The sequence below is a fragment of the Mustela nivalis genome (assembly GCF_964662115.1).
Source record: "Mustela nivalis genome assembly, chromosome: 7".
In the NCBI taxonomy this organism is placed as follows: Eukaryota; Metazoa; Chordata; class Mammalia; order Carnivora; family Mustelidae; genus Mustela; species Mustela nivalis.
In genome coordinates, this window is record NC_139026.1 from 44,953,167 (window position 1) to 44,966,403 (window position 13,237).

Sequence of the window (13,237 nt, forward strand, 5' to 3'; positions counted from 1 at the left end):
GGAGTCAGCTTGAGATTCTCTATCTCCCTCTGCCCCTTCCCCTGTGCTTACATGCATGTGTTCTCTCTTTCAAAGAAATAAATCTTAAAAAAAAAAAAAAAACATGAAAACTACAAAACTGAGGAAGAAAAAGATATGGCCCTTGGTTCAGCAAGAATGTTTTAGAAATGACAACAAAAGCATAAAAGAAAAACACTGACACATCAACAAAACTGAACATTTCTGCTCTTTAAAAGACATTATCAAGAAAATGAAAAGCCAAGGTTCAGGCAGGGAAAATACATTTGCAAATCACATCACATATCTAATAAAGGACTTATATCCAGAACATTAAAAACTCTCAAAAAATTCAGGTACAAGAAAACTAATAACATAGTTTAAAATAAAATGAGCAAAAGGTTTGAACAGACACTTCACCAAGAAAAATATAGGACGGCATGTAATCACATGAAAAGATGCTCAACATCATTAATTATTAGGGAAATGCAAACAGAGACCATAATGAAATACAACACATTTATTACAATGGCTATAATTAAAAAGACTAACATGCCCAATTTTAACAGAGATGTGGAACAGTTGGAACTTTCATACAGCACAGTGAGAATGTAAAATGGTACATCTACTTGAGAAAAAAGCTTGGAAGTTTCTTAAAATGCTAAGCGTGCAACTAACATTATGACCAGCCGTTCTACCCTTTGGTATTTGCCCAAGAAAAGAGGAAGCATCTGTTCATACAAAGACTATACCAATTTTCACAGAAGCTCTATTTATAACAACCAAAACCAGAAAAAATCCAAATCTCTATGAACAGGTTAATGAATGAATAAATCTTGGTATATCCACAATGGGATACTATTTGGCAATTAAAATGAATAAACTAATGATACATGCAACACTAATGAATCTTAAACTAATTATGCTGAATGAAAATCAAAAACAGAGTACAAACTATGTAATTCCATTTATATAAAATTCTAGAAAATGTAAACGAATCTACAGTAACAAAAAGCTCAGTGGTTGCCTATGGACAGGGTAAAGGTAGTGACAGATTACTGACAGTCAAGAGGACACTCTGGCAAAAATATCATCATTTTGATTGTGTTGATGGGTTCACAGTGTATATATACCTCATAAGTTATCAAATTACACAATGTATATGTACAGCTTATTGTCAATTGTACCTCAAAACTGCATGAAAAATGAATTACATGAAAGGTCTGTTGTTTTAAACTCTAAAACTCCATATAAAAGTAAATACGTAAGTCAAGATAGTACTCTTAAAAAAGAAAGAAAGAAAATAAAGGGAAGTTGATCCTGGCCTCAAAAAAATTTTTTAGATTACACCTGTTTTCACTGCAGATTAGGTGTCCATAGGGAGCAAAATACTATCAACAAAAACTTGTGGTATTAAGACTTAGTGGTATTAGGCTAATTATATAAAACTGATTCAAATTAATACTTTTTTAAGGCACTTATTATGTGCCAGACAACATGAAGAACAGAAAAATAAACAAGATAAAGCTCCTTGCATGTACCTGGCAATGTTATAAAAAAGGTAAAATCTTGAGTTAGAATATTCTAAGTGCTACCCACCTTCTTGGGAAGGGTAAAAAAAGAACAATGTATTAAAGTACTAAAAAAAAGGAGAGTCCATTTGGAATAAAACTGCCTCATACCCTCCAGCTGTTATCTATTCTTTAATATCTGCTAAGATGCCTAAGCAGGCAACTATATTTATTAAACTCTCAGTGATGATGGCCTGCTGACGGCAAAATAAACTGCAAATTTTTTCCTTTAGTAAAGGAACTCTTCCAGATATAACTTATTAAAAGAACTCTAGGCCCAGCAAATGTTTTAGAATAAACTTGCTAACCTCTAATTTAGCAAAAGTTAAAAAATAAAAGGCAAAAATGGGGCAAGCAAACAAATAAACTCAATTTTCTAGATAAAGAGAAATGTACTTGGGACAATCCAACTCAAGATCATGCCACTTTCTGACCAAAAAAAAAGCTGAAAAGGCAAGCTGCACAATATAGCAGCAAGTAATTGTTTATAGTATACCTACACTTGCATGAGATTAGATTTTTATTTGTATTTTGATTATCATAATCTTTATTTTCAAAATTTTACAATTCAACCCAGATATTTTAAATATACTTTAAGCTTACGGATAAAATTCTTGCCCTAAATATCTGTTCGAATATGTAAATCTAACTCCTACTATGCCTAATATACATTCTTGAACTGCAGTAGCTACGTGAATTTTACAACTTAAATTTAACAAGAAAAGTTTTAAAAATTCAGTTTCTTTAAAACCATTAAGCATATTGAAATTTTAAACTTTGGTTAATGAAGGTATCTCCACAAAATACCAGAGTAAACCCAGAAATTTTTTTTTTTTTAAACAGGTTTTTTTTTTTTTTTTTAAGATTTTATTTATTTACTTGACAGAGATCACAAGTAGGCAGAGAGCAGGCAGACAGAGAGGGGGGATGCAGGCTCCCGGCTGAGCAGAAAGCCCAATGCACGGCTCAATCCCAGGACCCTGGGAACATGACCTGAGCCAAAGGCAGAGGCTTTAACCCACTGAGCCACCCAGGTGCCCCTGAACCCAGAAATTCTAATGAATTCCACACCCAAATATCTAAGCATCTCCTTGATATTTTCATCTGAATTACCCAGTCCTCTTAAACTCAGTATGTTTTACCCTAAATCTGCTCTTCTGATATTCCCAGCTCTATCAAAGACATCCCCTCCACTGAGTTGTCCTAACTTTTTCTTCATCATCCCCACCCTGTCTCCTAAATTCCTCAAACCTTCATCTCTGATCTTGACCCCTCATCATTTCTATCCTGAGTTGCTAAAATAACATTTTAGTCTCTCTTCTCCCAATCAAGTCACCTTCCAATAATTTGGTAAAGTGTATAATGTGTAAACACTGTGAAAATTAGTCTTTATAAAATATACATCTGACCATGTCATGCCTGAGCTTAAAAATCCTTCTGACTATATTTTTCTGCAGCTAATCAACACCTGACACTCCCCAATACATACAAACTTCCTGCCTAGGGCCACTCTTAAGTCACCTGTTCCCTCAAAGCCTGTGCCTTTTTATGTGTGCTCTCTGTTCTCTTCATTACACAGTCTCTCTGCAAATAACTTCTTAAATCCTTCAAAAGAGCAACAGCCCGTATGAACTATTCCCACCACCTCCACTCCACCTAATCTGATTTAGAAGTTCTTTACTCATATACACTCAACACATTTATTGAGCTTCAACTAAATGTTGGGAATAAAGAGATTTTGGTGGAAAACCAAACACCAAAAAAAAAAAGAAGGATCTGCCTAAACTACTCATGTCATGTAAACCAGTAAATAAATGGTCACAGCAGAGTGTGAGGGAACTATGCACAGGCTCCTGAATGAGAGATCATTTTCAGTTACTTCTCCAAAAAATATATATAATGAATGCATACAATGTGCCAGGCACAGCGCATGTTTCTAGTATAAATATGTAAGATTCAGTCACTGACTTCATAGCACTTACAATCTAAGAAGGGATTAGAATAAGAAAAAAAATAATTACAATATATGATACAAACATGAATAGGCTACCACAGTAGGACCTAATAAATGATATCTAATCTAGACCTAAGGACTCAGCAAGATGAGAAATCAGAAAGACTTAACTAGAGGGACATATAAGCTGAGACCTGAAGAGTGACAATATTAAGTAGAAAAGGGTTGATGCTCTTTGCAAAGAGTGTATATTCTATACAGACAACAGTAGTTTAGTGCAGGGCTAGCAACCAGACCAGAGAGTAGAGGTTAAAGAGCTTAGAGGGGCACCTGGGTGGCTCAGTGGGTGAAGCCTCTGCCTTTGGATCAGGTCATGATCCCGGGGTCCTGGGATCGAGCCCCGAGTCGGGCTTTCTGCTCAGCGGGGAGCCTGCTTCCTCCTTTCTCTCTGCCTGTCTCTCTGCCTACTTGTGATCTCTGTCAAATAAATAAATAAATAAATAAATCTTAAAAAAAAAAAAAAAGGAGCTTAGAGACAAGAGTAGAGACCATATGAGATCACAAAGAGTTTTATAAACCATGCTCAAAAATCTGGGAGTCTGGAATTTGTCCTTAAGTTTGGAATTTGCCACTAGCAAGCCAATAAAAAGTTCTAGCAGGGGGATGCCATGGTCAGACTTGCCTTTTCTAAGCACACACACTGGCTGCAGAGCCAAGAATGAACAGCTGCAGTAATCCAGGGAGGAAGAGATTCACAGTGGCAAGAACAGCAGTGGCAGTGGGGATGAAGAAAGGCAGAGGCTCAGAAAAATATTTAGAAGGTCAAAATGATAAGACTTCAGGACTGATTAAGACGTGGGAGAGGAAGAGAAATCAGGGACAAACTGAGTGGATGAGGTTATTCACTGAGATAGGGAATACAGAAGGAAAAAAGTAAACAGTGAGTTTTATTTGGACAAGTCAATCAGTAATGACTGCGGAACTAAAGAAATGTAGAACATAAATGGTTTTAAGAGTAACAAGTCACAGAAATTCTGAGAGCGAAGATATAGAGATGTTGAAATATTAAGGATGTTACAAGTCTCAAAGGGCAGGCAGCAGAACTATTATTGCTTCTTTTTTTTTTAAAGATTTTATTTACCCATTTGACAGAGAGAAATCACAAGTAGACAGAGAGGCAGGCAGAGAGAGAGAGAGGGAAGCAGGCTCCCTCTGAGCAGAGAGCCCGATGTGGAACTCGATCCCAGGACCCTGAGATCATGCCCTGAGCCGAAGGCAGCGGCTTAACCCACTGAGCCACCCAGGCTTCTTAAGGGCAACAGTATGCCAAACAATCTCAGACGAGAGAACAGGAATAATTTAGCTGCCTGTGGAGGTACAAGGAGGAATAAATGAATTACTTCTCTTATAGTAAGGACTACATAAACATTTTAGTATTCTACACTGAGACAGTAAATAGATCTCATAAGGATTACCCTCCACCAAAAAGTAAAAATAAAAAAGCTGGGTCATAATTTTTCATTTAATTCCAGCAGCTATGTCCCACCAAAGACCTAACATTTTAATTCTTTCCCCAATAAAAGCCATGTTTTTATTAATTCATAAACTTATTAAATTTGCAAACTGTGTCAAAAATAAAGTCTATGCTTATCCACTCAGTATCCAAAGAACAAACAACAGGTACTTAAATGTCTGCTAAAGAATGCCAGAAAAGGGATATCTGGGTGGCTCAGTGTGTTAAATGTCTGCCTTTGGCTCGGGTCATGATTCCAGGGTCCTGCTAGAGACTCCTGCGTCAGGCTTCTTCTTGCTCAGCAGGAAGCCTGCTTGGTCTTCTGCCTGCAGCTGCCCCTATTTGTGCATGTCCTCTCTCTCTCTCTGATAAACAAAATCTTTAAAAAAAAAAAAAAAAGACATATTCACTTTGTATTTTACACCAGGAATACACTACCATGTTATAAAATCTAGTCTAGGAAAAGAAAAGTTCTCCAGGAAAATCTAGATACTAGAATATCCTTTCCATTTCTTAAGCAGAAGGGTTTCACAGCACTATAATAAGCATATCTAAAGGGAATCAGAAGGGACTAAATCTAAGTTACAAAATGAATTCCCACTATGAATGTCATCACAACAAACTCTTAAAAAGTAACAGCTGATTTCCTAATTGTTTCATGGTTTTTTTTTTTTCAACAGAACTAAATTCTAAAACAATCACTGTAAAAACAGAGTGAAACCCAAGTGTACTAAAATAGTACTTTTAAACTCCAAAACAAGAGCACTCTTAGTGCATCTCTCCCACTCCAATCCCCACTCATTTTCTCAACCTTCTTGCTCATTCGTACTCACTGAATACATACTATGTGCCAGAATTTTGGCTAGATGCAGGTGAAACATGTCAGGCCCTGCCCTCGTGATGAGTCAACTAGTTTACTGGTCTTCAGAATACAGTCAGGAAAAATAGCACTTACTTCAAGGACTTGAAATTCATTTTGCATTTCTTATTTAGACAAGGCAAAGAAGTGGATGCTACTAAGTATTTTTCCCCTAAAGAACTTAAGTCTTTAAGATAGAAGGTAAGGGTTATCTAATATACACCCAAAGCCTACTATGGTGCCTGAAACAAATCAGATGCTTACTAAGTATATGCTGAATAAGTGAATGAAAGTAAACTAACAATCAGGGCAGTGGGTCTAAGGCCAAAACCTACTTCAGGCTATCTCCTTTTTCCTGTCTTTTCTGTGATAGGTAAATTCAACTCATTCTGCTAAATTATTAATGTAATTCGACTCAAATCTGTCCACCAGTTATAGAAAACAAAAGATCGTCCATACAGGCAGTGTCCCTATAACTCCCCACAATATTCACAATAGAATGTCACTTTCTGTTTGGTTGACTGTTAAAACATTGTTCAACAGACAGTTAAAGAAAAAAAATGCTGAACTTAAGAACTAATCAGGGTTTATAATCAAATTCAAATCTACTTTCAAAAGCTCTGCTAAGAACAGTATTTATGCAAAACTGAATTCACCCACTCATGCTAACAAAAACCTACTCTTCATTAAGTCAAATCATCAGAGAACTGAGGGCATCAAATTGGTATCCTGTATTTACTAACTACCCGCTGGCATAAAACGAACAGCATACTAGAGGTATTAGAGGGTCCTTTTTCTTACCAAAAGGATACAGGGGCATCTAGTGGTGCAGTCGGTTGAGCATCCAACTTCTGGTTTCTGCTCAGGTCATCATCTCAGGGGCCATGGAATGGAGTCCCACATCAGGCTGTGCATTCATCATGGTGTCTGCTTGAGATTCTCTCTCCCTCTGCCCCTCCCTATAACACTCTCACGCTTTCCCCTCTTCCTCAAATAAATAAATCTCTTAAAAAAAAAAAAAGATGCACTATGCCACATAAGTACATTGTATTATATAGTACAAAGAACCTAGAGAAGACTTTATTCTCTGGTCTACCCTAAAGAAACTAGTTCTCTGGAGTTTTGCTTTCGGGTTTTATTTGAGAGTGGGTCCTATAAACCTTATAATGGATCAGGTTACCCTCTTAGGCTGGTAAAAAACTTAGAGCTGAACTAGGGCCCCTTAAAGCATACAGTTTATTTAATAAACGTACTTCCAGTACCATTTACCTTTTTTATCCCTACTTTCCTTTTACCTTTTTTCTAATATATTTTACATAACTATACTGCTTTTATATAGGTGAGCAGCTTAAATCTGTGGAAAATGGCAGTAAAAATAAACATTCAACTACTTCCTAACCAATAATAACCTTACAATGTCTAGGAAGTCTGAAAGATTTTCCTTATTTATAGCAGCAGCTAACATTTACTGGGCACTTAGTTGACACCAGGCACTGTTCTGAATGCTTTGCAAATATTAACTCATTTACAACTTTACATTTACAACTTACATTTACATTTAACTCACTTATAAATCCTCTTTACAATTCCATGAGAAAACTGGGCACAAGGAAGTTAAGAAATGTGCCCCCAAACAGTTAACAAAACCAAAAGACAACTGACAGAATGGGAGAAGATATTTGCAAACGACATATCAGATAAAGGGCTAGTGTCCAAAATCTATAAAGAACTTAGCAAACTCAACACCCAAAGAACAAATAATCCAATCAAGAAATGGGCAGAAGACATAAACAGACATTTCTGCAAAGAAGACATCCAGATGGCCAACAGACACATGAAAAAGTGCTCCACATCACTCGGCCTCAGGGAAATACGAATCAAAACCACAATGAGATATCACCTCACACCAGTCAAAATGGCTAAAATTAACAAGTCAGGAAATGACAGATGCTGGCGAGGATGTGGAGAAAGGGGAACCCTCCTACACTGTTGGTGGGAATGCAAGCTGGTGCAACCACTCTGGAAAACAGCATGGAGGTTCCTCAAAAAGTTGAAAATAGAACTACCCTATGACCCGGCAATTGCACTACTGGGTATTTACCCTAAAGATAGGAATGTAGTGATCCAAAGGGGCACATGCACCCAAATGTTTATAGCAGCAATGTTTACAATAGCCAAGCTATGGAAAGAACCTAGATGTCCAACAACAGATGAATGGATAAAGAAGATGTGGTATATATATACATAAGGAATACTATGCAGCCATCAAAAGAAATGAAATCTTGCCATTTGCGATGACGTGGATGAACTAGAGGGTATCATGCTTAGTGAAATAAGTCAATTGGAGAAAGACAACTATCATATGATCTCCCTGATATGAGGAAATAAAGATGCAACATGGGGGGTTAGGGGGGTAGGAAAAGAATAAACGAAACAAGATGGGATCGGGAGGGAGACAAACTATAAGTGACTCTTAATCTCACAAAACAAACTGAGGGTTGCTGCAGCAGGGGGTGGGGGGGTTATGGACACTGGGGAGGGTATGTGCTATGGTGAATGCTGTGAAGTGTGTAAACCTGGCAATTCACAGACCTGTACCCCTGGGGATTAAAATACATTATATGTTTATTTAAAAAAATTAAAAAAAAAAAAAAAAGAAAGAAAGAAATGTGCCCAAAGTATACAGCCATAAAGCAGTGGAGTCAGAATTTGAACCCATCAAGTTCCATCTCCTTAACCACTGCCCAGCTGTGATGATTTTTGATTCATCAAAACTATGTGATTTCTAAAACAAGGTATTTTTCAATTCCTAAAGTAACAATGAGAATTAGAGCTAGAACTGACTTCAAATGAAGTTTATACCCATACCAAAACCATATGATAGTGACTTGCAGAGAAACTGAGATTATGAGTAACACCTACACAGCATCTACCACATGCCAGGCTTTGTTCTATTTATTTATTCTCTTCACAATCTCATAAAGTAAGTACTATATCATCCCCATATCACAAATGAGGAGACTGAAGCACAGAAATAATAAGTAATTTGAAGTCACCAGTAAGTGAGAAGTTAATTTTGAAACTGGTTTGGATCCAAAACCCAAACTCTTTTAACTGTTACCTTACACTGCTTCTCCATATGACAGAGATTAACTCCTCGATTACTTCCTACACTCAAAGTTCAAAGCAAGCAAAACACAATTGTTAGAAAAATTACTCTACATCCTAGATCTCAACACTGATTCTATACACCATCATCTGCATTTTTTTTAAAAGAACCACATGTGGTTCTTGTGAGCCTTGGTTAACATCCACTGCTCTAGGTTTCTAAGCTAGATAAGTCTTAGCTGAACCTTTGGGTGGGAAGGGTGTGGAGACAAAGAAATACACATGCATACAAATACACACTGACTCTCTCACATCTGTATATTTTTCCCTATTCCCCTTTCCCAAAAAAACAAAAATGGAAAGGAAGGAAGAGTAAGATAAAGCCAGAAAGGAAACATGGACTTTAATGCCATGTTAAGCAGCCTGTAATATTATTCTTTTTTTTTTCTTTTTTTTTATTTATTTAAGATTTTTTTTTCTGTAATATTATTCTAATGGTGACAGTAACAAAATAAAGATTTTTTTCTTTAATTTTATTTATTTTGAGAAGGGAGCGAGCATGCACAAGTGGAGAAAGGGCAGGGGAGAAGAAAAAATCAGAAGCAGATTCCATGCTGAGTGCAGAGGCAACGCAGGGCTCTATGACATGATCCTGAGATCACCACCGGAGCCAAAATTAAGAATCTGATACTTAATCGACCAAGCTACCCAGGCACCCCAGATTTTGTTTTTTTTTTTAAAGAAGAGACAATCAGATATGTTCATCACCAAAAAAAAACAAAAATCCTCCAGTGGCAGTGAGAGAGGGGACTGTGGGCAAAGAAACTGCAACAAATCAGAAAAAGCAGCTAAGAACGCAAGACTAATGACAGCCTAAATGTACTAAACACAGAGAATGAAAAGTATGAAGAAATTTAAGAAAGTTCTTTGAGGTAAACTGGTAGGACTTGGTTGTTCATAAATTTTTATTGAAATGGATGTCTCCAAGTTTGTTTTACACGCAACCACTGAATGATGATACCATTAAACCAGATGTGAACTTACTGAGGGAAGAATAAATGAGTTTTGCAGGTCATGATAGTATTATTTGGGAAAGGGGCAGCTTTTGGCATAGGAAAATAGTTTAGGTGGTATGATGGTAACGGGTGTCAATTTACAATGAGTGGGAAGAAATGAGATGATGAAGCACAGTTATCTAATAAAAGACTAATTTTAAGAAGTCAGATTATGGGGGCTCCTGGGTAGTTCACTCAGCTAAATGAGTAACTCTTGATACTGACTTGGGTCCTGATCTCTGAGTCATGGCATCAAGCCCTGTGTGGGGCTCTATGCACAGCCGGGATCCTGCTTGAGATTCTCTCTCTCCCTCTCGTCCTCCCCCTCCCCCTCGCATGCTACCTTTCTCTAAAATAAATAAATAAATAATAATTTTTTTTTTCAGATTATGAAAGAGAGTGACTGGAAGGAAAGAGTGAAAAAAGTCTTACATTTCACAACTGAGCTTCATCATCTTAAGGATTCTCTCAAAAACAGCCTACACCTGAAAGAGGGAAGCGTAGCTCAAATGGAAAGGATCCCTCCTTAGAGAGACCTAAATTGGATGGGTCCAGGCAGAAAATCAAGCAGGGTAACTTTCTTTTTTTTTTTTTTAAGATTTTATTTATTTATTTGACAGAGAGAAATCACAAGTAGGTGGAGAGGCAGGCAGAGAGAGAGAGAGAGGGAAGCAGGCTCCCTGCCGAGCAGAGAGCCCGATGTGGGACTCGATCCCAGGACCCTGAGATCATGACCTGAGCCGAAGGCAGCGGCTTAACCCACTGAGCCACCCAGGCGCCCCAGGGTAACTTTCAAATATGTAATGAGTCAAACAGAAAATCAGCATCCATTATGAAGACTTAAAAACTAAGACAATCAAAGAGCATGAATAATCCAAAAAACTATGACCAATCTATCATTTAAGACAGCCAATATGTAGAAGTATGAAAACTTTCTTAATGTTTTAATTATTTCATGTAATCCTAAAAACCCCAATAAAAAAATAATAACTGGCACCACCACTATTCTGGAGAAAAAATTTTATGAAGGACAAGGAAGTCATACTTGCTCAGTTTCCCAAGGTCACCCTTCAAAGTAACAGCAAAACCAAGACCATATGTGTTACTCTGCCGCCAAGTCTAGTGGTCCATACACCAAACCACAATCGTCAAATAATTCAAAGTGCATTAAGGAGGGCAGCATAGAGAAAATGACCAAAATTCGGGGCACAGAGCAAGCTATCAGTGACAAGTAAATATGCAGTCATTAGTTTTCCATGAGTCATCACCAGACCCAACTGTTTACGAAACACTCCCGCACTAGGAAATGCTGCCTGTGGCAGGTCGTGATAGTCCTAAGCAACACGCATTAAGATGTCCCCTCGGCACGTATACTGGCAATGTACAACGAAATCTCCCCCGCACGTAATCCTAGTTCCTAACGAACTACGAGCAAGTTATGACAGCATCACAGATACTCCCCAAGAAAACATCATAAAAACCTCTAAGAAATAAATACCTTAACTAACGCCTTCTTAGACAAACGTGGGATGGTGTAAATCTCCTGCTCCCTGAGTGGAAACATGCCCTGCTGCTCACAAGCACCAGCCAACTCGGCAGACTGGTAAAATGAATCCAAAACACTCTTTTCTTCTAAGTGCTCAGCTGCACAGCACCTGTTTTCAGCTCCTTCCAAAGAGGGCAAAGATACCTTCACCAGAGTGATGCAGAGAAAGACACGCAAGTTAGATTAACGCCCCAAGGGGAAAGAAAAAAAAGACGCTGGAGTCAGAGTAGATCTAAAGAACCAAATTCAGGAAAAAGTGAACCACAAAAGGAAAGGAATTAGGCAACCTGTCTCTTAGAAAAAGCAATAAAAAATAAAGACCCCCTACTGCGGGGCAGTGCAGAGCAGAACAGCGCCGAGGCCTAGCTGGTCTTGGAGAAGGAGCCGATCTTTAATTCCCAGACTGAGCCGGCAATCTCCAGAGAACAGGTGACACGACCAAGTCTTCGTGTCTTACATCCGCCACAAGCTGTTCGTGATCGCGAATGGCCTTCACGTCCCTCCCCGACCGGCCTCCAAGCAACAGAAGTACCCCATCCCAGAGAAAAGCAGGTACGTTCGCCGGGGCCGTTACTTACCTTCCCGCTCACAACACCCGCCGCCGCCATGTTTCCTTCGCGTGCCTGTGATGACGTAGCAGCGCCTCACGTGTCTCTCGGATTCACAACAACATCCGCCAAAACTAGGCTGATATCCGGGCGGAAAAGGGGCGGTGAGCGGCGGGAACTGCGCAGAGCGAAGGGGCGGGTGACAGGAGTAGCCTAACGCATGCGTAGTGGAATGGAACTTAGGGCGCTCGGGAGGCTCTGGTACATACCGCGCATGCGCGAAATTTTTTCGGGGAGGCAAGCTGAATTAAAGTGTTTTTGCGTTGTGTTTTCCTGGGGACGAGATTTTGAGCCGCTCACGGGCCATTTCTGTTTGGTACGATGGGAAGAACATATATTGGGAGCCAGTAAACATGGTCCTGGCTTTGTAGCTATAGCTTTGTAGTTATATTTGTCACACCTTCAGCCTCTGTTTCTCATCTGAAAATCGGTTTAAGACTATGGAGAAGGTTAAAGGAATCCCAGCCCTCTATTTGAGCACTCACACGGAGACTTTCCCCTTCTGTATGTGAAGTTTCTGAATTTGAGTCTGATCACTGCAACTCACATGACCTTGAGTAGGTATTTCGATAGGAACTGCGATAATACCACACCTTCGTTGCTCCAGAATCCGAAGCACGTAGCTCACAGCTCCTACACAGTTACTTAATAGCTGCGTGACTTGAAACAAGTTTCTAAATTCATCCAAGCTTAAGGATGTAAAATGAAGATTACCCATGGACTGGTTGTAGAGATCTGCCGGGTGTGTGCTTGTGTGTCAAGATAAGTTATCAAGATACCAAGGTACTGTTTTGTTCTCAAGGCTGTAAAAGAATGCGGGGGGGGGGGGGGAGTACAGAGAAGCAGTATGCCAGAGGATGATTGGATACCATCCTGATCCCTGGGACTTTCCTTGCCCCAGGGCAGAATAAATGGCCCCTTTGTGTTAAAACTGCAGTACCCACTGAGGTACTTCGTGGAGAGAGGTTAGAGACTTCTCAGGTTGGTTAAGTGGCTACCAAAGGGAGTAACAGAAAAGGAAGGTTG

At 38.9% G+C, this 13,237-nt stretch overlaps 1 protein-coding gene across 2 annotated transcripts in view; it reads right to left on the bottom strand.

The window, feature by feature from the left end:
- The window catches only part of TBC1D15 (TBC1 domain family member 15), a 79,430-nt gene extending 67,131 nt beyond the window's left edge, over positions 1 to 12,299 (bottom strand). For both annotated transcript variants that reach the window (XM_082742841.1, XM_082742840.1), the window contains exon 1: positions 12,182 to 12,299. In XM_082742841.1, the coding sequence (XP_082598967.1) occupies positions 12,182 to 12,211 (30 nt within the window). In that variant the 5' untranslated portion in view covers positions 12,212 to 12,299. The remainder of the gene's footprint in view (positions 1 to 12,181) is intronic.
- Positions 12,300 to 13,237: the final 938 nt, after the last annotated feature.